Raw genomic sequence first — 27,270 nt, forward strand, 5'->3', positions numbered from 1 at the left:
GGGTCCTGGGATCAAGCCCTGTGTAGTTTGAAAATAATGAATGTGATCATTAATCCCCAAAGCTGACTCAGGCCACTTTGTATTATTCCTTTTCTTTCTCCCCTCTTTGCCTCCCCAGGCAACCAATGATAAGTTTCATGTTACCAGAGAGCAGTTTGCATTTTCAAGACATTATATGAATCAAATCAAGCAGGTTATGCCCACTTTTTCTGGCTTCTTTCACTCAGCATAAGGATTTTGAGATGAATTTGTGTTATCAAATACATAGTGGCATGCATTAGTCTGTTGGATCCCTTTTGGGAAGACAAAGTGCACTGACAAATTATATCTGTGCACATGTAAGTACCTATGTGCACACATACATGAGAGAGGTAAAGATTCCAAGAGATGCATTTTGTATATGCTGACTGCATAGTTCTTGGTATAATATTGTGGATATACAGCTGGTATTACAAATGTAGGGAAGATACTTCCACTTTCTGAGGGCCAGCATATTTTCCTAGAAAACCTTGAGGTCTGAGTCAATAGACATGATTGCCTAATAATCATGATGTGATTATTGACTGAACAACCTCAAGTAAGCTATTTAGCCTCTCAGTGGCTTAAATTTCTTGCTTTTAAGAAAACAGGGACAATGACAGCACTTTATATGGTTGTTATGGGCTTTAAAATGAGATGAATAGTATAAAGCATTGGGAGGGGAGCCTGACACATAGCAAACCATCAAAAGGTGTCAGTTCCTTTTCCTTTCTACCATTTGATTTGTGGGGAGGAGGGGGAAATTCTCAGCGTGAAAAAAAAAAAGAATAGCTTCTTTGAGCTTAATTGTAATATCCTAGTGCCATCTGTTGACCACATAGAACTATTACATTACTTGTACTGCAGAGTTTGTTTCTGACAAAGCCCTACAGTGGCATCTGAACACCTGTATTTAAAATGTCCTTTCTAGTGTGTTTGGGACTAGTGTTGTAGGGATGGGGATTGAGGGCTTTAGGGAAGGACTGTTCTGCTGAGCTGGAAGACCTGTCCCCTGCCTCGGTACCATTGCCTGTCAAAAGGCAGGGATCGAGGAAAAAGAGAGGAGCTTCCCCCATATGCTACCCTAAGATTGCCAGATGAGATAATGAGGGTAGAACCAAGTGAGTGAAATATTCTCGTCCATTTGGCTCTAAAGGAGATGCCGGGAGGAAAGAGTTGGTATTTTCTTCCATTGGGAGGTCTGCCCTTGAAAGATATGGCCACTGTGGCTTTGGCCTGGAGTCCAATCCCACAGGGGTTTCAAAATCGTATAACCCCAAATACCATGCAAATATCCCTAAATGTGGAATAGAAGAGCCCCCCCATCATCCAAACCTCTCCATTCCCCCACCACCACCACCACCACCCTGCTAGGCCTAGATTGCACAGATTCCCCTATCCCCACTCCCAACTCTAGTGGCTCCAAAACAAGCCTCAAGAAATGGTCATTTCTGCTGTCTTTCCTATGCCAACAAATCAAGTCAAGACTGGTCGCTTTATTGAATGTGAACTTTATTGTGGTTTGGATTATGTAAGGCAGTGTGGTGAAGGCACTGCAGAAGTTACACAGACTGAAAAACATGGTAGGAAATGAGTGAGCTAAAAAAAAAAAAACTACAAAATATATTTGTAAATGAATGCGTGCTGGACTAGACTAAGTACTACAACTATGTTTTATCTTCATCATTGCAGAAGCATTGAAATAACTGTCAGAGGTGGGGGGTTGGGATGGGTTAGGGAAGGCTTCATGGAGGAGGTGGCATTTATGCTGGACCTTGAAGGAGGGGTAGACTGTTGATAGATGAGATGGAGGGAAGAACATTCTAGAATGACTGACTCTAGAGAAATTCTGTAGAAATACTGAAAACACAAGAGGGCAAACAAACGCCCCCAGGGAGTGAAGCTACCCAACTCGGAGCAAAAGCTGAGGGGCCCGGGGCTGGGACCCAAAATCTCAAGCCCCCAAATGGGGCTTCAGTACCAATGATATTAGGAGGCACAGGACAATGGGCTTGTTTGTAAACCTAGCAGCAGCAGGAGATTTCACATTGCAGTCAGGGGCCCCAAACTGGCTAGACTACGCCTGGGTGGATTTTTCTCATCTTTTCGGGGGGGGGTGTGGTACTGATTCATCCTTCCTCTTGCCCACTGACTGCCTGAACCATAGTTCATGCGCGCCCATGTGCGCGTGTGTGAGTGTAGGTGTGTGTGGATGGGTGGGGGACCGAGGCTTTGTCTCCCACTGCAGCTTCTTCCACTTTTCCCTCTTGCGGCACACAGCTGGCTTCCACAGAGCTGGAGCTCAGGCCCTGCTTGCTGTCTAGGCCTCACTGAACTCTCAGCTCGTCATTAAGCACCTAGGAAGCTTCCTCAACATGAAGGTGAAACCTACTGTGGGGGGTGACTTGGGTTAGGGCAGGACTACACTTTCCGGAGGTGGTGATGGTGGTGGTGATCAGTGGTGGTGGTTGGAGGTGGCACTGGTGTTGGTGGTGATAAAGGCTGGGGACTTAGAAGCAGGCTCTAGCTGCTGGTGAAAATGTTGCTGGGAAGTCTGTAGTATTAAGTCAGGAGCTGGGATGTCAGGCTAGACCAGCTTGGCCTTGATCACCCCTCCTCCTTCCTTAACATGCCCTACAGGAGAGATAACACTGGGCACCTGAAAGCAGCAAAGACATCTGTAGGGTATCCATGCTGTTGTTGTCCTGCTGAAATCTCACCCCCGGAAGCCCCAGCGATCTTTGGATGGCAAACATCTGTATGATCTCCACATAGGACTGTCACCTGCCCCTGTCCAGCTGCTGGAGGTATATAGGTTATGTAGCTACTGATGCTACTTGGATCGGGAGGTATGGGGAATTTCTCAGAAGAAAGGAAAAGTGAGTTACTGTGAGTTTCTTTCTTTCAAAAGATTATGAATTAGTTAAGACCTGGCATCTGACAGAAAATATAAAGGATGGAAAGCTCTGTCAGGACTCCTTAGAGCTGGAGATTTAGAGCTCAGTGAGATCATCGCTGGAAATAACCTTGAAGCTGATGTGGCCCTGCTTGACTTTGGCAGTTGGGCCACCCTTCTTGCGCAGGTACAGAGACTTCAGATCACGGCAGTCGCTGGGGTCAGCATCCAGAGTCACCTGCCCCAGGAACTGATCACAGAATTTTCGGCTGTTCCACACCTGGAAAGACAAATCGAGAGAGCGAATATGAACCACCCTCTGTGAGACCAGACTTTGCCCAGCGGCATCTAGAACCCAGCACTGTACTTAGAAAGGTCTGTTTTAAAACCAGGAGACTGAGGCACCTGGGTGGCTCAGTGGTTGAGTGTCTGCCCTTGGCTCAGGTCATGATCCCAGGGTCCTGAGATCGAGTACCACATTGGGCTCCCGGTGGGGAGCCTGCTTCTCCCTCTGCCTATGTCTCTGCCTCTTTCTCTGTGTCTCTCATGAATAAATAAATTTTTAAAATCTTTAAAAAAATAAAAATAACAAAAAAATAAAACCAGGAGACTATCTTTCCTGAATACATCTCTGGCTAACAGGAAGATACCTCAAAGAGTAGAGGTGAAAAGCAAGCCAGCAGGGCTCAAGATCAGCCTCAGGCTGTGAGATGGCTTTGTAAAGGCAGCTGGGCAGAAGCATTGAGTCAGGGAAACAGCCAAACTATAATGGTCCATCCTGACCCAGCAGGATAAGGGTTACCTGAACTGGCCTATGTTTCCCCTCATGGGATTTCATAGTACATGTCAACATGTGTGCCTGTGAGCATGTAGGCTTTCGTCCACAATGAAAGGGACCTCCAGAGAAGAGGATATTTACAATGGAAATTAATAAGGAAGTCAGTGTCTGTGCTTAGTGGGAGGTGTCTTTGAGTAAAAATAAACAGCCAAAGACCAGGATGACCCCTGCTCTCTATCCTGGATAGCTGAGGCATTTGGGATAAGCTAGCATCTGAAATGGAATGAGAGCCATCCCAGGGTGAGGGACAGGTGGTGTCCCTGTTCACACGCTTACCTGCACTATAATAGGAATGTCAGTGGTCCTTCTGTAGAAAATCGCCTGGGTGTCAAAAATGGCATGAACAGTATTCTTTTGGACAGGAGAACGGACTTCCTCCTTTCCACACTTGATGACCAAATATGGATTTACCGCTGGAACAAAGCAACAGCCGCTCTTAACATAGTGATTACAGTTCTCTTCCTAGATAGTCGAGAAACTATTTCACTGGGACTTTGAGCCTAAAACCTGGGTACCAGAATGACCTTAAACCTTTGTTCCCAATTCCCTTTCTTTTCCATCCTCTATAAAAACGAAGAGCATATAGGCCTTGCCCAAAGAAGTTTACAACCTGTTCTCATTCCAGGTTGACAGCCATCCTGACTTCCCGAGACTGAAACTACCCCTGGAGAGAATTCTTCGTGACTGCCTTTTCTAACCATACATACAGTAAAGGAAACTGGAGTTTGGTTTCCTAGACACCTCTGCAGTTCTTACTTTCATTGGCATATTTCTTTTCCAGGCCCTCAGCGCTGTGAACAGTTATCTGGGTGACTACTTTCGGGTAGCCACGAGCCAGGTTCCAGCAGGACATCTTGGGCATGTCCAGAGTCAGTTCCCTGAAACAGCAAAAAGAAGACATGCCGCTGATGATGGATGCCCTCCGATGAGAGGATAGGCCTGCCAAAACAGACACTGCTGCTGAAAAGCATGAAATGCTGAGTGACCTAGCCTATTCCTTCTCAGACATGGCTTGTATTTTGAGTCTGTTTTGCTTTCCCCTGGCATTAAGTACCAGGAGATAAAGATCAGAAACAGACAGTTAAGAGTGAAGCCGGGCTGGGGTGAAAAGGTAGCTTTGGTGACCCAGCACTTGGAACGTAATAGAGGAGCAGTGAGGAGTGCCAGCTGTTTAAGAGAAAAATACGGTCCGCCAGAGAGAATGGAAGATAGGTATAAATGGAAAAGCTTAGGTTAGATAAGTGGCAGCTCAGAGCTCTGAAGCTCAGACCTCTACTGGGGAATTTTTCATGGTTAGGAACATAACCATTTTGAGAAAAATTGCTACCACCATCATTTCAGCAAAGTCTGACTCGAACTGGTTGTCCTTTTGTACATCTGCAGAGGAGGAGCTGGGCCAAGGGGGTTAAAAGTGGAGGCAAAGCAGAGACTAGGAGTCTGCAGGGCTGGCCCAGGGAGCTGAACCTGAGCTGGACGGGCACTTCAGAGAAGATCCTCAGGAGAAACTCGCTGGTGCGGCCATGCTGGAACATGGTCGGGACAAGCACGTAGTTGCCTTTCTTCAGGTACTTGCTCAGAAACACGGTGCGAGTGTCAATATAGGTGGAAGTCCCTGCACGCTCCTGGATGTAGAGATGGTGGAGGCGGAATCTGCGGTTCATCTCCACCTGAAAATGAGACAGGATGAAATGCTGCATTCTGCTCAAATCACAGTTTGTGTTAGGAGATCCTAGGTCCTCGGCTTTCTTTATCCTGGGATCTATCGTCAGCCCCAGAATCCTAGGCCATCCTGTGATCCTATTTGCTATTCTTCTCTCTGTGCCAGAGACCCATTCTTACCTTGAAGAGCTCAAATCCAATGATGTAATTGTCAGGTCTTCCCATGCGCCGGTAAGTACGCAGGTCCTTTTGCTGCAGTGACATAATGACCTTGTGCCCATCCTCAGGCACAGTGAAGATGTACTAAGGGAAAAAAGGCCACCAAGGAGCTTAGTTAGCACTTCTGTTTCAGATGAGCCAGCTCAGATTTCAGGGAAGAAAAATAGATTATTTTCTGGGCCTTGCCACTGACCTGACAATGGATGAGGCCTCGGATGATTCATGGACTACTAAGTATAGATCATATATTGCTTCTCCCTATAGCATTTAGCATGGATTGAGAGACAACTTCATGCCTAGGTCTTTGATGCCAAAGAGGGTATACATCTTGGTAAGATCTTGGGTTTATTTTATATTAAATCCCTTGCTCTTAAAAGCTGCATGCAGAAAAATTCCAGAATCTATAAAGGGAAAAGTCCCTTTTGTTTGACTTAAACTGACACTATAGCATCACCCTCTGCTAGTCTCTTATAGCCAGCCCAGAGGAGCTGGCACTTCCTCAGAGAACTGATACTTCACTACCACCTCTTCAGGGAAGCTGCAGACCTGTGCTTGAGACTTTGAAACATCATCTGAGGGAGTCATGGTGCTGTTGGGAAGTAAAACTAAAAGGCATCTGATTGTTCTCTCTCTCTCTCTCTCTCTCTCTGCTTTTTTCCTCTCCCTCCCTTTAGCAAGAAGCAGAAAATAAGATAAATAAATAAAATAAATTCAGAACCATAGGTTCACAAGGCCCGTAATCTTACGCAGACAGTTAAGAGTGAAGACAAAAGCCCATTTCCCTAGCTTGGTAGATGTGCCTGATATTTGAAACATTTACACGTTTGTACGTGGGGATGAGGTGGCGCAATGGGAGTCTGTCTGTCTTTCTTTCTTTCTTTCTTTCTTTCTTTCTTTCTTTTCTTTCTTTCTTTCTTTCTTTTCTTTCTTTCTTTCTTTCTTTCTTTCTTTCTTTCTTTCTTTCTTTCTTTCTGATTTTGCTTATTCATTTATGAGGGGCACAGAAAAAGAGGCAGAGACATAGGCAGAGAGAGAAGCAGGCTCCCTGATGCGAGACTCGATCCCAGAATTCCGGGATCACACCCTGAGCCGAAGGCGGATGCTCAACCACTGAGCCACCCAGTAGCTCCCCTTCCTTTCTTTAAAGAGAATTAGGATGGAAAGAATGGGGGGAAATGTATGCATTAAATAAATCAGCCTACTAGTCTTAGTGTCCTTCAAAATGCCTGGCTAAGGAGCCCATGGAAAGAAAAGACACACCTATGTAAGGTGGCAGTACAGTCAGAATTCTTGTGTCCTGTGGGTTACCTCATCAGTATGTCAAGATAATTATAGATTTGGGCTTTGGATGCCTGGATTTTTTCCTTTGGGGCATGCCTGGGCTTGACCCATCACGTATCATGTGGAATCACATTGTAATGGAAGATGGATGGGATGAGGTCACTGACAGGGTAGTGCTTTAAATCCTGGGCAAAATGACCTGGGTCTGGGTGAGAAAAGGGAAGCATGATGATGGCATTCAGAAGATTTACTGCATGAGAAAGAAGATACATATTGTAAATGTGCACCCCAGAGAACAGTTGATCAGCCAAGAAATGAAAAAGAATCAAGAGGGTGTCTGGGAGTAGATTCTTTCTGTCCAATGAGGGACAATTGCAAAGAGCCACACCAAGAGATGTGGCACCAGGGGAGAGGCAACCAGAGGAGATAGCTGTGATTGAGTACTGCTGCCAACATACTTCTCTGCAAAGGGACACAGTCTGCCGTGACTTGCAGCGTCAGAGCCAATCCCTAGGCACGTTGGTTGCTGAATATTACACAAATTGAAAAACTGAGGTCTAATAAAAGTAATTTGTTAAACAGATATTTAAGTATTTAAGGGCAAAAGGGTACACTGAGTTAACATAGCTTCCTGAGTTTAGGAAGCTACTAACCCTATAGCTGGAGGAATAGAAGCATGAAGTTGGCATTATTAGAATCTAGAATCTAGGAGAAGAGATCCCAGACAGCTGGCAGGTGTATCTCTGTGTACACCTAAAACTAATACAATGTCATATGTCAACTATATCTCAATAAAAACTATATTAAACTAAAAAAAAAAAAAGAAAACCTGAGGTCAAAGAAATACTGTAAGGTGGGACCTGAGTTCCTATTGCCTTGAGAAGTTGGAGGCAAAGAAAAAAAAAACGAATCTAACCTGCGGATTCTGCAGGAAGGTATCACGATTGTTATAGCAGCCTCCCGACCGGTTCATCAGGGGATCATCATCCACCGTCCAGCATCCCACCACCGATTCCAGCTCCTTGCGGCCAAAGATAGGGTTGTTCACATTGCGGCAGACATTCAGTTCATGAAAGTTGCGGCAAAAGTCCTCCAGGCTCATCCTTGTATGGGAGGAGGGCAGGAGGAAAATGAAGATGGTACTGAATACCTACCACTGTAGTTCCACCCAGGAGCCCCAATGCCCTGAGCGCAGAAGACCCCATCCTCACCAGAACTCTCCATCATCAGACATAACAAGCCCCAGGTTTTTGCGGTCTGCCACAGTCAGCTGCTGCCACTCCTCAGAACTGAAGGCAAACGAATGAAAGGATAAGCCGTTAGGTTTACCATTGACTTCCTGTAAGCAGGACACCGAAGAACCACAAGACATGAGGATTGGGCCCACTTTATTTCACCTCTGGCTGGGTCCCAGAGCCCACAGATGTCACTAAACATCGACAGCCCACTTACAGTCTGGAGGAATGTGTTTGAGAACTACAGGGTTTGGAGATGTGGCAGTCCGAGTGAAATGTCACTCACATTTCGCTCCAGGGGCCGCTCCATTCCTGTCGTCCTAAGGGGTTCCTCAGGCGAACCATGTAGAGCTTCTCAGTACTGAAGACTTCCAGCAATCTTTCTCCAAGACGGATCTTGCGAATATCAGTCAAGGTGTAAGTATGGCCCTTCAGAAGACCCCAGTCAGTTTCCACTTCTTGTTCCTCCTGATTGGGAGACTGAAAGCAAAGAAAGATATGTAAGGCCACAAGACCTGGGAGGTCCAACCTTTTTTTTTTTTTTTAAAGATTTTATTTATTTATTCATGATAGTTACACAGAGAGAGACAGAGAGGCAGAGACACAGGCAGAGGGAGAAGCAGGCTCCATGCAGGGAGCCCAACGTGGGATTCGATCCTGGGTCTTCAGGATCGTGCCCCGGGCCAAAGGCAGGCGCCAAACCGCTGCGCCACCCAGGGATCCCTGGGAGGTCCAACCTTTTCCTTGATTGTTTTACCCCAGTGTGGTGGAAGCTAGTCCTATCCCTAAGCAGATAGAAATTTTATCCAGAAACCTTACTTGACACAAAGCAAATGAAAGAAAGGAAATAAAGAGCTTCATATAAGAATTCAAACAATTCAGCTTGAAACTACCCACAGTAGTACACTGATATGAACAACTGGAACATTTTGGTGGGGCTGGCTCCATGTATGAGCAAGCAGCTATACCCTCCACATCCAGGGGCAGAGGCAGGATGAATTATCTGGCAGAGGCTATTGACACCAGCTCACAAATTGCATCAGCCCCCAACAGGGTGGTTGGTACAAAAGGATGAAAAGGTACAGAGCTCTGGGGCCTCTGATCCAGGACTCAATACGTCAGTTTTCTGAGTCCCATAATGCCTTTTCCCGAGTCTCTGGGGATAAGGGGGACATTTCCTACTAATTTTGTAGTGTGAGCAAAGAGTGGTTGTTTTCGGTGACCACAAACCTCAATGGAGCAACAGATCAGTCCTCCTTTGGTAAATGTTTTGTATAGCTCCCCGAACAGCTTGTACTTCTCCTCGACCAGCTCGGTGTATCTTCCCTTCTGCATGTCAATGGTTTCGGCCAATGTGCCAGTGAAGTCCACAATGATATCAGTGGTGGTCAAACCATCGAGGGCTTCATAACAACCCAGCAGTCTGGGGGCAAATATGCAAGGTTATCTTGGTAACATGATTTTTCCAGGTCAAGTACATCTTGTTCCCAAGAATTAGAACAGTCCCCACCCAGCCAGCCTTTACCAGCTGACTTTTCTTCCAGGTATGAAATGAAGATATCTTATTTTGAGATTATAGTCAGAGATTTCTAGGCTTAGGTTATGTTGAACAAGGACAGTCTATGAAGAAGCTTCCTTCTCCAGGGGAATATTAGGGAAGGAGAAAATGTGAGGCCATAATGCCATGTGATCTGCAGATGAGAAGCAGGAAGGGCTACCTAGGAGCAGGGAAGGTTTTTAATGGGAACAAGAAGAGCTAATTTCTCTATCATCCAGGATTTCTGAAGCCATTTCCATGCCCAAAGCAATGCCTTGGATCTGACTGATATCCTACCCAATTTAAACTAAGGGGCCCAGCTGGGAAAGAATGAGCTCCCCAGGACAAAGGTAACCTTCCCTCCCTTGTGTACCCTGACCACTGATTGGTCAACTCCCCTCCTTACTTTGCATAAGCTTTTTCCAGTAGAGCATTCCAAAACTCATTCATGGAGGTGGAGAAGGAGAAAACCAGATCTCCATTGATGGTGGGCAGCAAATCATCAATCACTACCTCAGTCCATTCTCCAAAATGCCAGAAACGGAAGCGAAATATCCCAGCATATTTATCGAGTTTTCGAGGGTCCCATTCCTGTTCCTTATGGTTGGGAATTGTCTGGAAATATAAGAACATTCATACAACTGTTTTTCACCAGACCATATCCAAATACTGAGTGGCGGTTGACTTTCGGCAAATCTATAAGGCAACAGGAAGCACACCAAATATATCTGGTTTGGGTCTAGGTAGGGAAGTCTTAGGTTGGGCATTTTTGCTTCCCTAGTTCAATTTTGCTGAGGATAATACTACCATGCCTGCCCTGAATAAACACAGGGTGACTGGGGGAAGCCAGTTAGGGATTAAATTATTTCCCACAGGTAAACTATAAACTCGATCATGAGAAACCATCTACACAAACATATTCATGCTTGTATGTTTAACCACCTAAGTAAGGCATTTTAAAAGATAAAATCACTGAAAATACAAGACCCTTGTACTTTCAGTTTTTAAAGGTCCATCCTAGAGATTTTACGTAGATTCTACATAGATTTTATTCACACCTTGAACAAAATTATGTTGAGGAAACCGTCCTTTTTATATGCAATTACACATTAATCTTCTAAAATTATTTTTCTGAAGAAAAATCAAGTCAAATTAAGTCAACACTTCTTTGCCTTCAACTCTACCTAAATGCCAAAGGAATTTTTGTACTCAATAATTTATTAGGACCTTTTCAAGGAACTATTTCTACATTTCATGTCTTTTCTGTTATTCATATCTGTGACTTCCTGGCCCCTGCTGGCTCTATACCCCAATCGGTGCAGAGAACACAAGTATGCAGAGCTAATAAGTCAAAGTGCTGCAAATGAGAAAATTAATCACACAACTAATGTGTGAAAAAGCCAATAGAGTAAAATGTTAATGGTAAGAATCTAGGTGAGTATATAGGTGTTCACTGCAAAATTCTTTCAACTTTCTGTATTTGTAAAAATGCTCATAATTTGTAGAAGATTCTCATGATTCAGGAATTTAAAAATCTAAATAAACTTACGACCTGGCTTTTCCCAAAATTACTAAGAAAGACAAGAAAGTGGAAACTGAGTGAGGTTTCACAAGAGAAGGAGATACCTTTGTCCAGTGAGACTCCTGAACAGCCAAACAGGAAAATGCAGAGACCATTGGCTTGTGCCCCAGTCTCCCTTGGATCAGCTGGTGGTTGCTGATGTTGCCCACGATCAGGTGGGGGTCATCACAGATGTCCTGTGGATACAATAATTGGTTCTCAGGGTGTGAAAAGTGTTTCCTGAGAGTCAGTGTGAGCTGAGGTAGGCAGGGCAGACTTTACAGAAGAGGTGGGGTCGAAGATAGCGACTAGAACTTCCATAAGTCGGATAAAGGGAAGGTCTGGGGCAGGAGGCAGTCTGTGGGTGGAAATACAAAGCAGGAGATCATCTGGCCACAGGGAAAGGATTATGTGGGGAAGTGGCAGGACAAACGGAAGAAGAGGATGTAATGGGACAGGTTGAGATATGCTAGTGGGGGCCCTTAGAGCTAGCATTGCAGTTTGGAAGAGTTTTCACTCAATTAGTGAGCTTTTGAAGAGAACTAGAGATTAGCACATTTCTTTCTGGTCCTATTGGTCTTGAGGAGATTTTCTGAAGCACCTGGGCCTGGAAGGGTAATTGCATTTCAAAAGACAAGGCCCTATGGAGATGAATGCTTCTCCCTCCCTGGGAAAATGAGTTTGGAGACCTTGTACAGAAAGCCCCTTCCCAACATAAAGCAAAGGCAATGGCAGTCTCCATGGCAACTAGATTTTTCCACATCTTTGGATGAATATAAGATGGCAGCAGTACTAATAGCAGGTGGTAATAGACTACCCACAGGAGCACTTCAACACACTTTTTTTTCCCCCACAGAGGATGTTCTGAGGGAAGCAGACAGAGTGAGGGTAGCATTTGTTTGGGGCATATGTGTGTTTCTTCCCTCAACATGTCAGCAGCTGTGCCATTAATGAGACACAAATAATATAATGATGACAAAATGTCTGAGGGCACACTGGAGTAATTTTCCAAGTATGATAGGTGTCTAGAGGAAGGATCCCCAAAGTCTCCTTGGTGATAGATAGGATAAATTGAATAGCAGTAGTAATACTGGAGTTGAAGCCTTAGTGGTGACTAGCGTTAGGCAGTTGGACAAGGGAGAGATATGGAGGCATAATGGGTAGAGAGACAGGGGTGGACAAAGGCAGAGCTGCATACATAACATCACATAATTGAAGACATGATTGTGTGACTCAGAGAATCAGCACTTGCAGAGTTCAAAGGCAGGAAATACCAATGAAGTCTTGAGTAGCTGGAGAAAGCTTTGTGGAAGAGGCTGTTGGCCGGTACCTTGACATTCTGCTTACCCAGCAGAAATAAATCCTAGTCTCAAATGGAAAGAAAATCTAGACATATATCCTTTTAAAATTTATTAAATAGAGACAGCTATATTTTCCTGGTTCTCAAACCTCTTTTTTTAATGGACATAATTCTCCCTGATGAAGGGTCTGGTCTACAGAATGAAACATTCCCTATATTATTTAAAAGCCAAAATAGCTCTGGAAAGGAATAAGCATTCTAGGCAGGGACAAATCCAAACTGAAGATTAATTGGGCATCCCTCTGCCAAAAGGAGAGGGTTAGGTGGGTTTTCAGTTTGGGATTTTCTGGTCTTTTCTCTTTTTTTTTAGATGCATACCTAGTGTCGCATCATTACTTTTTTGGTCTTAGAAGAAGACTTCTATCTTAATATATATTTATGGGTTGAGAGTTGCCTGTTTTTCCACTTACTCAATATAGAGCAGGTGTGTTGGGTGAATTAGTCCCTGATATTCTTTCTCTTATAATTGTTTCTTTGGCCTTTTTAAGATGAAACTAAACACAGCTTTTCCTTTGTGGGTCAGGTGTCACCATTTTATTGGGAGCGAGACATAAAGGTCTACAATGACTTCTTGGGTTTTGATGATGCAAATAATAGTTGCCTAGCATGGAAAAATAATAAAGTGAACATGGATGTATGGAAAAGTGTGTTTTTAGATTACTAAGGCAAATTATTTGCTGGTTTTATATAAAGTTATTAGTGGTTGGCATTACATTACAGTGTCTTGGATTTCCACGTGGCTCTCATTTCATAGCAGGGATTCAGGCTCAGCTAACACTTTTGGCATGCCAGGTTTTACTCAAGACCTAAAGGGTCACATAAACAAGTGAATACCAGTAAACAGAACTCAAATTGAGAAACTGAGCAATATTCTCCTGTAGATCTAAGCTGAATGTGGTCATTTGTGTGTGTGTGTGTGTGTGTAGCTGTATGTCATTGTGAAAGCATATAAATTTGGGACAAAAGAGTTCCTTATTTTCCATTTCCCTTTGTAAACTGACCCATGCCTGTTTTCTTAATACATGATGGATGGCCATTTAACAATAGGTTTTAAAGCATGAAAAATTAACAGGCCATAGGTTATCAAAGCTGAAGGAAATTTAGGGGACTGTTTACTAAACCCATCTATCACAAAGGAAAAAACAGGCTCAGGGAAGGGCAGAAACTCCCCCCTTAGCATGCGGCTAAGTTAGCAGGAGACTGAGGATTGGAGTTTTAGGTTCTTCAGAAGTACATATAGTTAGGAAAGAACACTCAAGACCTCAGCTAGTCCACCGCTTTGCCTTTATTTTAATCGATGGCCACCACACAAAGGGCAATGTTGTGCAGCTCTTCAGAAACAGAACTGCAACCACCTCTGTCAGTTATCCATTCCAGTGCTTCATGTCTCTCTGCTTATCCCTTTTAGGCAAAAGCTCTTCATCCTTCTGGAAGACTTGCCAAAAAGTTATAGTTATAAGTTATAGCGTAGCTTTTGGTTCCAGGCTAAATACCACCAATAGTCTTTCAACTCCTGAATTTAATCCACTGAATGTGAATCAATCTCTTATGTGTGTCAGTACCTTGACGTGAAACTAGGGGGAAAATCTTTATTATGCCACATCCTCTACCTCTTGAAGGAAGTCAGAGACTAGAAAGCTCAGAAGGGAGAAAGGGTAAAGGGTAACAAGCCAGTGTGGATCTAGTGGCCAAATGGACTTTTGGGTGTCACATTTGAAAATAATGAAATGGCCATTCATTGACTTTTTCCCTGGTTGTGGATAATGGGGTGTCTTCGTGTTGGAAGCAAGGAAGTAAGGCGGGAGAAATTTTTCTGTAACTCAGAGCTGAGATGAAGAGTGCAGATGGGATATTTCAGCCTTAGCTCTGCTGGACTGGTAAGGAATGGAGTTGGGGAGAGGTCACAGCTCACATATTCACATATTTGGGTGGCTTGAGAGGGAGGGGAGATGCTGGGCCCTTAATGGCTCCCAGCTGTGTTGGCACAGTTGCTGTGATCCTTGAACTGGGCTGTTTGTCAAGGCAAAATAATTTCTTAGGGGGAAACACACACAACTAGGAAGTTGGACACCAAGAGTAAAGCCAGGAATGGTCCCTGCATATCCCCATCCCCAAGCCATAGCCTTCTACAAGCAAAACAGCTTCTCTAGGAAATATGTTCTCTTAGCTGAGCACTGAGAGTCCTTCCCAATGTTCTCACTTCATCTCCCTTCATAGAGACCTCTGAAAGATTGAGGGGGAAGGAGGCATACGATTACAAGCCTTGAAGACCCATACATGTCATTCTATGTGACTCCCTTTACACCTACCACATCTGTACCTTTTGCAATTTTTTGCACACGTGAAATTTGCAGGCAATACACACTGAGGTCCCAGGTAAACCTCAAGAACCACAGTAAAATGAAAGGATGCTGAGAAAACCAGCAGCCTTAGAAAATTGAACCATCTCCAGGCAGGGCATTCGTAGGTGGAGCTGGGCTCAGAGACCCATGTTGGACCAGCCTCTCTCAAGGAGCTCACTTTACCTATTGGGGAATTTCGCTTTTGCATGAAGAGTTTGTCATCAGTAAAATAACCTCTCCAAGGAAAACTCAATATGAAGCCTGAGATTTAAGGCCTTAAGCCAAACTTCCACTTCCAGTGTAGGCAACCAGTAACTACAGAGTTGTCTTCTGATTTGAACCTTTAGACTTCAGATAGAAGACTCCAGGTATAAATCTTAAACTGCTTTATTGGGAAGAATTTACATATCCATGTAATGGAATACTGTTCAGCCACAGGAGGGGCAAACTGATTACATGCTGCCAAATGATTGACCCTTGAAAACACTATGCTAAGCAAAAGAAACCAGTTACTTTTACTCTTCTGTTCCAAGTAAAATGTCTAGAGCTGGGTGAAGCTAGATAGAAACTTGAAGTAGATTAGTGAGTGCCTGTGATGCAGGGAGGCAGTGTTTACTCACTGCAAATGGGCACAAAAGGTCTTACGGGATGATGTGATTGTTCTACAACTGGACCGTAATGAAGTTTTTGCAGCTTTGTGAGTTCAACTAAAAATCATTGCATTGTACTCTTACAACAGGTGAATTTTAGGGTATATAAATTGTGCTGTGATAAAGCTGGTAGAAGGCACACTTTAAAAGAAACAGGACAAAATAAAATAAAAGAAAAGAAAAGAAACAGGACAGATGGAGATAAACAGGATGGGCCCATTCAACTCTCTTCGACTGTGTCACCAGTGGCAAACATTAGGCCTAATTAGTTTGGGGTCATGATCTCTGGGGAGGATGAGAAATTTATGACCAGTCTAGGCCAAAACTATTGTACAGAGGTTCCACATTCAGTGGGTAGCTGGAAACTGCTATCATCACAGAGAAAAGTGTTTCTCCTTTACTGTTTCCTCCCAGGCAATCTGTCACAGAGGCTTATGCATTCTGCTTCTAATGTCTCCTTTCATCAAACTTTCCCTCCATTCCTACCACTTTGCCTTTCATCCAGACCCTCATCACCCTCCTCCCACCCCGTGTAGTGAAATGGCTCCTAGGGTGGATATTCCTCATGGAAGGACCTGGGCAAGGGTAATGGTGAGTAGAAACCGAACTCAAAACTCGACCAGAGCTGACAGAAGATCTTGTGCAGGTGCCCTTGCTTTCCCCACAGCTGGCTGTGCAGATCCCCATGAGGGCTTGTTGCACTTTAGTTAGGGATTAGATGTGTCTGACTCTAAGACACTGCTGTAGCTGGGTATGAGTCAGTCAGGAAAAAAGCCAGAGACGGGTAAGAGGGGAGAGTGGCTGGAGAAAGCAAGAAAAGGGATTTTTGTGGGAATTTGGCAGCCAGATTTTAGCCTAAAAATTTCACCTGAAGCCTTACACTGTAAGTCAGTGTAAATTGGTACAACTTAGAATTTACTAAGACTATATATGTTGAAGCTCCAGGAGGGCAGGGAAGTTTAGTAGTACACATCTTGAGCAATATATTCGTGTGCCCAGGAAGCTAGGACAACAGCTGGGGCCATTGGACCAGTGGAGGAGTTTAGGAGAAGGATGTTTTTCTGGAGGGTATGGGCATATGAGCTGGCCCTGAATAACTACAAAACATTCCCCAAATCCCGTTCTATCTAAAGTGGCTCCCTAGGACACAGAAAGGAGGTAGCAATTGGGAAGAAGCGGAAATTCAGTCCTGCCTGAGGATACTGGGGGCTTGGCTGAAGTCATTTGGTTCAACAAGCAGTGGGGTTTACAGGCATGGAGGCTTATAAAGCCTTTTGAACACAGGAAAGAAAAGAAACAGAAACTATTAGGTTAATCACGCTTCCTCCATCTTAGAGACTTCAGAAAATAGTCCTGGTTGGGGATGAAGCAGTGTGGCATGCCAAGGGACAAGATGTCTGCAAGCTTCCCTGCAAACCAGGCTCTCAACCTTGCCAATGAAGTGGGTGAGGCCAACGACCCATCTGGTCTTCCTGAGCCAATTCAGAGAGGCCCAGGGCTGTCTCTCGGCTTTCCTGATGGGAGGCCAGAGAACTTTGACGTGGTTGTTGACCACAGGCTTGGCCTCCATTCTGGCTGGAAAGGAATCCACAGCTTTTTGAGCCTCAGATGGTGGTCCAGAACCTTGTTTTTCCCTCACTTTCCACAAGAGGCCCCTGCCCCAGCCACTCCAATCTATGCTGATCTGCCCGTTCTTCAAACCCCTCCAGGATTTACTGTCTGTGTGCCTGAAAACAGCATTTCTTATATCAGGCATTAATTTATTATTTAACTCTTTGATAGCTCCATATCCATCTCTCCAGATACAATGGGAGTGCCTCACCCCAGGCTGTGTCTACAAACTGCACAGAATAGGCTCTCAATAAATGCTTCTCAAGACCCTCCCTTTGGGCTTAACACTAGGCTCACAGTATGCTCTCAAAAGGGAGAATATGGATCAGTTCATGGACATACAGCATCAACCCAGGGAGGAGGAATGTGAGAGCTGACTGGTGGGAAACTTATTAATTTTAGCAAACGAAGACACACAAATAACTCTGTCTCCTTGAAACAGCAGCATGGCAGCATGAAAACCAACATGGGCTTTGGAGTTAAACCTGGATTCAAATCCTGGGGTGTCAGCAGTCTGACCCCCGAGTAAATTCTTACCTTCTCTCTGAGACGCAGTTTCATCATCAATAAAATGGACGTAGTAATATTTACCTTTATTTTTCAAACCAGAAAAAAAGAATCACATCAGAGAAATGTATAAGATACCTACCTTGCCAAGCCATGGCAAATGAAGATGAAACGAAAAAAATGTTTGGAAAACTCCAAACACAGCCTCTAGGACCAGAGTAGGCATGATATAAGTGCTGATTTCTTTTCCCACCCATCCCAATTCACCCTTTCTTTCTGACATCCCCTCACCCTAGAAGGAGCATTGCTTGCTTCAGAGGCAAGATGGACTTTTGCCATGGTTAATAAGTCTTTTTCCTTCCTTGCTTATCCATGTAGGATTGAGTCTACAGAATTTGGAAGAAGAAGGCAAAGGACAGAGGGTTGAGCCAAGACAGAGTGGGAAGCACATGCCTAAAGACCGGCCAGTACAGGAAGCATTGTCAGCTTGGTTCACATCTGGGAAATGGCTTCATGTAGCTTGCGATTTTGCGGCCCATTGGGTCTCCTCCTATCTCCTCCAGGACCTCTCCCTCATCAATCATTCCTTCTCTCTTCTGTGTCTTCAACCTCTTCTTCTTTACTGTTTACTCCTTGGCCTAGAAATACTTTCAAGTCTGTCCTATTTTAAAAAGCTATTTCCCCCAACCCCCAGAAAACCTTCCTCAATTTCCTGTCTCCTTTTCAGCTATTTCTGCCCCATCCAGTCTTTTCCTTCAGATCCAGGCATCAAAAAAGAGTGATGCCCCTCATTTTCATCATCCATTCATGAGAGTGGCATTCAAACAACGTATTTCTATTTTACCATGTATTTCTGCAAAAAACAAAACAAAACAAAACAAAACTTACCTCTTTGCATACCGAATTAGTGGCTAGTGAATTCTGCTCATGTTTCCCAGATTTTTATTGCAGGTCAGTGATCTGCAGGGATGTCAACAACTGGAGGCACGGAAAGTCAGGAGTGTAATCTTCCTTCCGATGGAGAGAACTTCTCCAAGTCTCATACTCTCAATGGCTATCATATTTTGTGGGCAAACACTGAGACATGTCCTTTGAGTCACATGGGAAAAACAAGAGCCTTCAAGTGACCAATGTATCTTGGCACCACCTGGTGGCAACCTACATCAACTGAAGAGGCTCTTGAGAGAAGTTCATTTAGGAGTGTAAACTGTGGAAATTGCAACTAAAAAGTTTGTTCACTGAAGAAAGCAAACCTCCAGTTGCTGAAGGAGGTGGTTGCATAAGAGTGCATAAAAAGATACATCAATACATGAGATCAGAAGGCCTTCAGGATATTGTGAGGGTCCAAGAATGTGCACTTCTTTTTTTTAAGATTTTTTTTAGATTTTATTTATTTATTAGAGAGGGAGAGAGAGCACAAGCAGGCAGAGGGAGAGGGAGACTCCCTGCTGAGTAGAGAGCCCTAAGACATGGGATTGGATCCCAGAACCCCAGGATCATAACTTGAGCCGAAGGCAGACATTTAACTGACTGAGCCACCCAGGTGCCCCTAAGGATGTGCATTTCATAACACCCTCTGTGGTCTTTGTCCCTGGTCACCCACTTTGGGAAGGAGATCAGGTATAATATCCTTCTTCCAGTTATACCCATTAGAGAGGGAGAGGTTGCCATTTATTCTTCAGATTCCATCATCCTATCATTCTATACATTGAGCTCCTACTCACACAAGGCTTGCGAAGAGGTCCTGAGACTTGCTTTAGAGACACAATCTATAGCTGTTCCAGAGAACCATAATGGCTATTAATAGGTAGTGAAAGAGCTACATTTTACTTAGATCCCACTTGGCTAACAGTGAGGGGATCCAGGTGATGGTATGCAAAGAGCAGCAAAGCAGTCTCCCTCCCCAGTGCAAACTCCATCTTGTCATTGTAGAGTTCATTTCATTTATGCTGGTCACGTAAGGAGTTTTCATCCTCACTGGTCTCAGATTATCTTGAGGTTGCTATGATAGGTAACTCAAAAAGAGACAAGAGTATAATTGCTTTTCGAGGTACTCCATTTACTCAAATACGCTTCCAAAAGAAAACATGCCTGGCATTTATTTTTGTTGCTGTTCTTTTAAAATTGCTATCTGACCCAATATGACTGAAATACAAGATTTCTCAAGCTAGAGTCAGAAGCACAGATCCATAAAACTTGCCATTTTAAAGCTGTCTCCTGAATTGCTTTACCCGTAGTAGGTGGTGCAAGAGACGCAGTGGACCAGGCAGAGTTACGATGAAAGAGATGGAGAGGGAGACAGAAAGTAGAAAACAAACAAACAACAAAGTTACCTGGGGACGTTTCCACACCACCTTCCCGGGAAGCAGTCGGTTATAGAAAAGTGAATCATTCTCAGGCAGAAAAGTTGGGTCACAGAAAAGTCTGCCATCTTTGATGCATTCCTGCTTCAGTTCCTGGTACTTCTGGTTTTTGAAGAGCTTCAGAGGAGGACCCATAGTGCCAAACTATGTTGAGAATGAGAAAATTTGTGGTCACTGAAGGAAGAAGACCTTAAGTCTTTTGAAGATGACCTGAAATTAGACAAACAGTAGCCATCCCAGTGACTTATTCCTGGAGCTAGGAACTTGGAGCTTGGCTTTAAAAGAAAAGTGAAGGGACACCTGGGTGGCTCACTGGTTGAGTGTCTGCCTTCGGCTCAGGACGTCCTGCTTCTCCCTCTGCCTGTGTCTCTGCCTCTCTCTGTGTTTCTCATGAATAAATAATTTTTAAAAAATTTTTAAATAAAAAAAGAAAAGTGAAGATTTTCAGGGAAAGTAGGGTCCAGGCTCTGCAAATAATTAGTTTAGCATGGGGCTTTGGCTAGGTGCCTAACACATTTTGGGGCCTCAGTTTCTTCCTCTGCCAAATGGGGCGATATGGGCCTTAACAATATTATTGAAAAATAGATAACAAATGTTAAGATTGCTCGGTAAATCTGAGTCACTGTCACTTAAAGGGCAATCTTCCATTTACATTGACAGGAGTTTCAGGCAAAGGACAATCAAAATTCGAAATTCAAAGATAAAAGAGAAAAATCGTTTTACTATATTCAGAAGTTGGTGCCTGAAGGGCCACACACTTTGTGCTTGAGAGGAGAAGCGGCCCCTTTCACTTCTAAGGAGCCTTTTTACACAATTCCTTCCCTTTTATCATTTAAAGAGCTTTGCTTTTTTTTTTTTATTACTGGCCAGGAAGGCTAATGCAAGCAACAGAGCTCAGCAGATGGCCTCCAAAGACAAGGAAAGATAGAAAGATTGTATGTGTCTTTCTTCTTCAAAGTCTAACATGCAATCATTAGCCCGCTTTAAAAGGCAGACTATGAAATTCAATTACACTAATTTGATGGACTATAGATTCTTATCCCATGGCAATACATTACATTGTTGCTTTCTTTTCTTTAAAAAAAAAATTTGCAATGGCTAAATAGAGAATTAATATAGAGCTCTTCAAGCAATGATCTATCTGAGTGCCCCACACTCAGATGTCCCTAACAACTGGTTTTTATGAAGATAATTTGAAAGGCAACTTTGATTTTAAATAGTTTTGGGGTGATAATAGGGTTCTCAATGCCTTTGCTTGATTCACTAAGATAGATTCATAATGATTTTAATGATTCTCTCTTGACACTCGATTATTAGTAAGCAGAAGGTTGTGAAATTTACATATTTCAAAAATACAGTTTACTGATAACTGTATCTATATTTCATTGTTACATGCGGGTGGGAACAGGAAAATCTGACTAAGGTCACAGTATGTGCTGAAAAGTGGGCAAAGTTTGAAAAAAAAACTAATTAGCGCTTTAAAGAGTGCCTGTTTAGGTAACACAGCTCAAATTCCAGTTAATAAAGAAGGAGCCACTATTTTACAAGAAGTGAAATAATAATCAGACCTCTCTACTGTCTTACTTCATATCCTTTCAGTATTACATTGAAGTGACTTACTGATAAAGAAGTCTTCCAAAAAAATAAAAAATATTAAAAAGTCTTCCTATTTGCAAACCATAAAAAAATTGAATTCAGTGTTATTTGGAAACTACAATATATAAAAACAAACTTGCCATTTCTCTGAATCCAAGGAATAAGAAGCTGAAAAGAACTATAAGTTTTATATATATATATAAAATATATATGGCTTTATTTATTGACAATCGTTTTTCAAATTGAAGGTTACGGGACACTGCAAAATACCAAAATGCCTTTAGTCATCAGATTTAATTCTGTTCACATATTTTGAATATTAAAAATGTATCTCATTGTATTTGAAGTCATGAGAGGTATCAGTAATAATTTTCCGTTAAGCAGTATCAGAGCCAATCTGAATGTATGCCCAGTCTCCTTTCTGGAGCCTGTTACAAATAGGCCCTAATTTTCACGTATGCTCTAACTTATAACAAACACTACTGTGCCTCTAGCTTTCCCTAGAAAGTTTGGTGGACTGCCAGAAGCTGGGGATTGTAAATGGGGGACAGTCTGGGGCAATTAGGGTATTTAGTTTGCCAGAACCTACTAGTCCTTGAACATTTTGGATAAATGGGTATTTCCTGTTCTTGGGAAGGCCCTCTGCCCCATGTCTCCCTTGCTACTCAGTCAAATGGCGAGTCAGGCGGGAGTCTGCAAAAGGAATCCCTGTTATATAAGGAGGGCCTGTCTACAGACAGAAGCTGCATCAATTGAAAAGAAAATTGGGTCTGATTTGAAAACCAGTATGATCCCAGTAGACTCTTTCAGAGGCAGAATATTGAACTGATACGTACAGGGCAGAATATCGAGGCAGAATATCGAGCTGAATATCGAGCTGATACGTACAGGGCAAGCTTTCTGGATGAGGGCACTTGCATTTTGGGGGCGCACGGTAAATATGGAATAGCAGGCTATCGGCCTGAAATTTGACAGGCTTTCGTTAGAATAAAATTGCAGTCTCATCTCGGACTTACAGAGCAGAATTGAGCCCCATTTCTGGGAATGCAGGTAACAGGGGAACTGTGTTCCATTTGCTGAGACCTTGGTTCCTTTGTGAGTCAATTTTCTCATCAGGGGAGTGGGGTTATCTATCCTGCCCTCCTTAAGCTGTGCCTGTACCTAATGAGGCAGTTAGTGTAAAAGTACTTTGAATAAGTAGAAGGGGCTCTGTAAATGCAAGATACACATCGTTAAGTGTTCTCACTGCCTGGCACAGAGCGGGGCACGCATCCGTCGTTCAGGATATTTCTGTGGAACAAAAGAATGTCCTAAGTAGACAATTCATGTTTGTATGGCAATTTCTCATTTGAAAAGCCCATTTGGGGGCAGCCCCGGTGGCTCAGTGGTTTAGCGCCGCCTGCAGCTCAGGGCGTGATCCTGGAGACCCGGGATCGAGTGCCATGTCAGAGGAGCCTGCTTCTCCCTCTGCCTGTGTCTCTGCCTCTCTCTCTCTCTCTCTCTCTCTCTCTGTGTGTGTGTGTGTGTCTCATGAATAAATAAATAACTAATCTTAAAGAAAAGAAAAAAAAAGAAAAGCACATTTCGGTTCACAATCTCTTCGTGGCAGCTGCGTTCCTTAGGTATTATCTGTGTCCTTTCTTTTGTATCTGCAGAAATGGCAACTCGAAGAAGAGGTGGCTAGAAACTGGCAAAACTGACGCAAACCCGGATTTGTGTAATGTCAGATGTAGTGTGCAGCATCCCCTCACACTACACTGCTTCTTTTGGTCACTGCCTTTTTAAGGAAGGGATTTTTTTTTTAAGCTAAAATGAGGAAAACCCTCCAAAGCAAACATGATGCCTAACTTTGAGGCATTCTGCCTAGGATTTATTGCCATGGTGGATATTGAAAAGGTTCTTTATTTCCACGGTCTGATGATCACAAAAGAATTGGAACCCTTCACATCTGCGGGTTCATGAGTTAAGTCTTAAAAAAAAAATTCTGGAAACCCAGAAATTTGTTAGTTGGGTTTGTCATAAACAACTTGCCCTGCTAGAACCTAGGAGAGTGGAGAAGGGAATGCTCCTTCTTGGCTATCTTACTGCACCCAACTGTGAAGACAAGAGGGTTAGTCTAAAGACCGCGTATTGAGAAAAGTCTGTAAACAGAATCAAAGCTAGGGCTTTGGGAATCAACCAAAGAGTGCCTCCGGCTAACAAAGGGAATGAGCACATCTAAGATGAGGCCCTCCTCCCGCTGTGTCCTGAGGGTCCTATCATGAGTGGTTGGGTGAAACAGAGTGGGGGGAGGTTTGCATTGAGACAACGGCCTCAAGCAGTACTATTTCAATTAGGACCCACTGCCTTAGAGATAAAGTCTGAAGAAGGCTGTGTGGATGCAGGCAAGCGGGAGGGATGGGTCCAGAGGAGGGTAAAGTTGGAAATGGCCAGGAGAAGTAGAGGGAGCCTGCCACGTAGACTATAAGGCTTCAGTTGGGGGTTGGAGCTTTTGTTACTCACTGAACTGGAAATCATGGGGAGCTGGGCAAAAGCTTACGAAAGAAATCACTTGTTCTTCACCTGTGGGTCAGCCTTAATGTAGAAACCAGATTTTGCTCTAAAACATGAAATCTGCCTCAGTTTCTTAAAGAGAACTGTTCTGATAAAGGAAATTCAGTCTGCAGTTTACAAACTGCTTTTGCCCTGGGGGGTGAGTGGGAGAGAAAGGACTGGCACTTAAAGTGTGGGGGGGGGCATGGTGCCTGAGGTGTTGTCCCCAGCTGGTTTCTCCCCCACACCTCCCCCAGCCCTGCCCTTGGTTCCTCCTTGTGCTGCACTTGAAGCAAAATAGGAGGTAACAGCAATTAGGAGTTTGTGGAGCAAACTGAATGCAAAGGATCGGATTCTGTCCAAGCATGAAGTAGGGGCCACTCTAGCCTCACGTGAACCTGCCGGGTGGTGTGGAGAGGGAGAAGTAAGAGTAACTCAGCATCCGTGTTACACAGGGTGCTCACTTCCACAGCACATACATTAAAATTGGGACGATACAAAGCAGATTAGCGTGGCCCCTGCACAAGTGTGACAGGCACGTGACCCAGTGAATAGTGCTGTCCATGTCTACACAGGCAGAGTCATAGACCATATGAATGCACACGCATCTACCAGGGAACATATAACTGACCAGATTCCAGTTGTTGGCCAGATATCCTGAGGTCTGAACGGGACCATAAAAGTCCTCTGATCTGGTCTTATCTCGGACATATCTACTCCATCCAGAGAGAAGTTCAAAAAAATTCAAAGAAGAAAAAAAAGAGTGCACAATTTCTTTTAATTCCATTGTTGAAGAACTTTATCAAAGAATACAAAACAATTCAGAATCATAAAAAGAGCACAAGTAGTCAGCAGATCCAGGATCAAGTCCCAAATACCACCATTTAGTGTCAGTAACAGCTCTGTCCCTCAGTTTCCCCATAAGCACAGTGGAAATATGATGGCTGTCCTGTATACTTCAGAGAACCATGTTGGGAGGATCTAATGAAATTAAGCTTGTAAACATACCTTTAACTGTTAAATATAAGATGTACAGTGGCAGTATTAGAAAGCATTCATTTTTAGCAAATTAAATCTCTCTTCTGTCTTAGCGGGAAATGAGATTTAATCACCTGCCTTACTGAGGGGGGCACTTGGCAGGATGAGCACTGCGTGTTATGCTATATGTTGGTAAATTGAACTCCAATAAATTTTTTTTTAAATCACCTGCCTTAACTATGACACTCACTGACATTTAAAAGACCGATTTAAAATGGCCCCTCTGCTATTCAATACCCTCCTTCTCTTCCACCTCTCCTTTTTGGCTGGCTTGCCCCACTACCCGTTTTTTCCCCCTCTTGGATTAATAAGCCCATCCTCTAATGCTAATTTTACAGCTTTGCGAGAATCTAATTCCAATTTTTATAGAATGTTATAGGCTGGAAGGACTCTTAGAAATCACAACACCCCACTCCTCACTCTCATAAGAAGGTGAAAGTACGGGCCCAAGGTTACACATACACAGTTAGTGACAGAGCTGGTGCTAAAACTCAGACCTCTTGCTTTTGAGAATTCTCATTGTCTTCTTCTCCACAAGAATGCACTTAGGAGTTTTGTGTTTGAATTGCAAGCTGTCAGAAGATGAGATGATTTCAAATCAAGGCTAATCAAAGAAACACTGTTTTGGGGTCACAAAGGGACTTTTTTCTGCTTTTAATTTAGGAACTGAAAACACCCAAGGACATGGAAAGACTTTTTTTTTTAACCTATTCCTGACGACAGCAAGTGTTTTGACTTTTTCCCTGGCTTTCTAGGGACTCAGTAAGGATAAATAAAGAACAGTATTTAAATTCCAAGTATTCACAAGTGGACACGTGCATATGCACACAAACTGCCAGAGGAATGAAAGAGTTAATTAGCAGTCTCCCACCCACGCACCCACCAGAAGAATCTTTTTTTTAATTCCTCCACACTGTAAAATATCCTTAATTTCACAACAAAGATTAGTAAATGAGACCTTAGCCATATTCCAATAGAACATTCATACAAACCGTGATGCTTTATCCTGAAGTGGGAGGAGGTGCCTGTCAGGATGTTAGAATTTGTTTCATTTTCCTATATGATTCTCACCAAACTTCAAGCTCCAAATCCTCAGAACTAATTTTCAATTGCAATACCCTGAACATTTTTCTGCCCCTGCCCCTCGCCCCACTCAGCCCACTCTGGCCAAGTAGCCCACGTAAGCCCCTGAAACTCGTGAGTGGCAGTGTAGTGGGGAAGAAGGGGACAGAGCCCCGACTGCAAATCAAAGTTTAAGCTAGAGCAAAAATTGGAGAAGAATCAAAGCATGCTGGCCAGGGGCTAATAATGAAAGATCCAGATATACCTGTCAGCAGGGCAGGAGGACCCCCAGCTGCGTGGAAAGGACAACCTCTGCTGCCATTTCCTCTCGTGCAAGAGTGCGCAGCCTGTACATCCCACTTCCAGGGCTTTTAAAGACCTTTTGTACATAGTAGATCCAAAATTATGCCTGAATTTCAATAATTTGCCCACGGCTGTGGGTCAGCAGAAGCTAGAAGGGAGTCCCATCAGCCTGGTTTCTCCCTCCATGCCTCCTTTCCAGGTTTGTTCTTCCTTATCAGGTATTTTGGGTCATGGAAGGCAACACACACACACACAAAAACAAAAAACCAACACACAACTGATCGATATCACCAGAAAAAAATCTCATTGCCAGACAAACACAATCCCCCAATCAAAAATCATTCCATTCATTTTGAAGTTTTCAAACTATTCTGCACACATATTGGATTCGGACACATCAGAAACTTATAGCTGCAGAGTTTGATTAACTATAAAGTTCAAGTTTTTTCACGTCTTCTAGCCTCCAAGTTATTCAGCAAATAAAATTCCAGGATAAGGCTGCAAATGTCCTCTCTACTCACCTGAGTTATCCCAGGAGCCTTGCTGCAGCTGCCGCCGCTGCCACTCTTAACCAGGTAACCCCTACAAAGTCTGTTCAGTGAGTGTGGCTGAACAAAGATTCAGGCTTTCTTAACCTGAAAACTATTTGGGCTGTACCATGC

General features: G+C 43.5%; 1 protein-coding gene and 1 non-coding gene across 2 annotated transcripts; one reads left to right on the forward strand and one right to left on the reverse strand.

Annotated features, from left to right (window-relative positions):
* Positions 1-1,509: 1,509 nt before the first annotated feature.
* CAPN6 (calpain 6) lies at positions 1,510-27,270 on the reverse strand. The gene is made up of 13 exons (XM_025431537.3): positions 27,130-27,270; positions 20,048-20,221; positions 11,310-11,441; positions 10,090-10,298; positions 9,377-9,569; positions 8,433-8,626; positions 8,123-8,200; positions 7,828-8,014; positions 5,592-5,714; positions 5,217-5,419; positions 4,509-4,630; positions 4,029-4,165; positions 1,510-3,194 (listed from the first exon to the last, which is right to left on the reverse strand). The coding sequence occupies exons 2-13, from the start codon at positions 20,210-20,212 to the stop codon at positions 3,012-3,014; spliced, it is 1,926 nt and encodes a 641-aa protein (XP_025287322.1). The 5' UTR covers positions 20,213-20,221; positions 27,130-27,270; the 3' UTR covers positions 1,510-3,011.
* LOC112649594 (U6 spliceosomal RNA) lies at positions 24,662-24,770 on the forward strand. The gene has a single exon (XR_003129655.1). It is a non-coding gene; the product is annotated as a U6 spliceosomal RNA (small nuclear RNA).

This window comes from Canis lupus, chromosome X, assembly GCF_003254725.2.
Source record: "Canis lupus dingo isolate Sandy chromosome X, ASM325472v2, whole genome shotgun sequence".
Taxonomy (NCBI): Eukaryota; Metazoa; Chordata; class Mammalia; order Carnivora; family Canidae; genus Canis; species Canis lupus.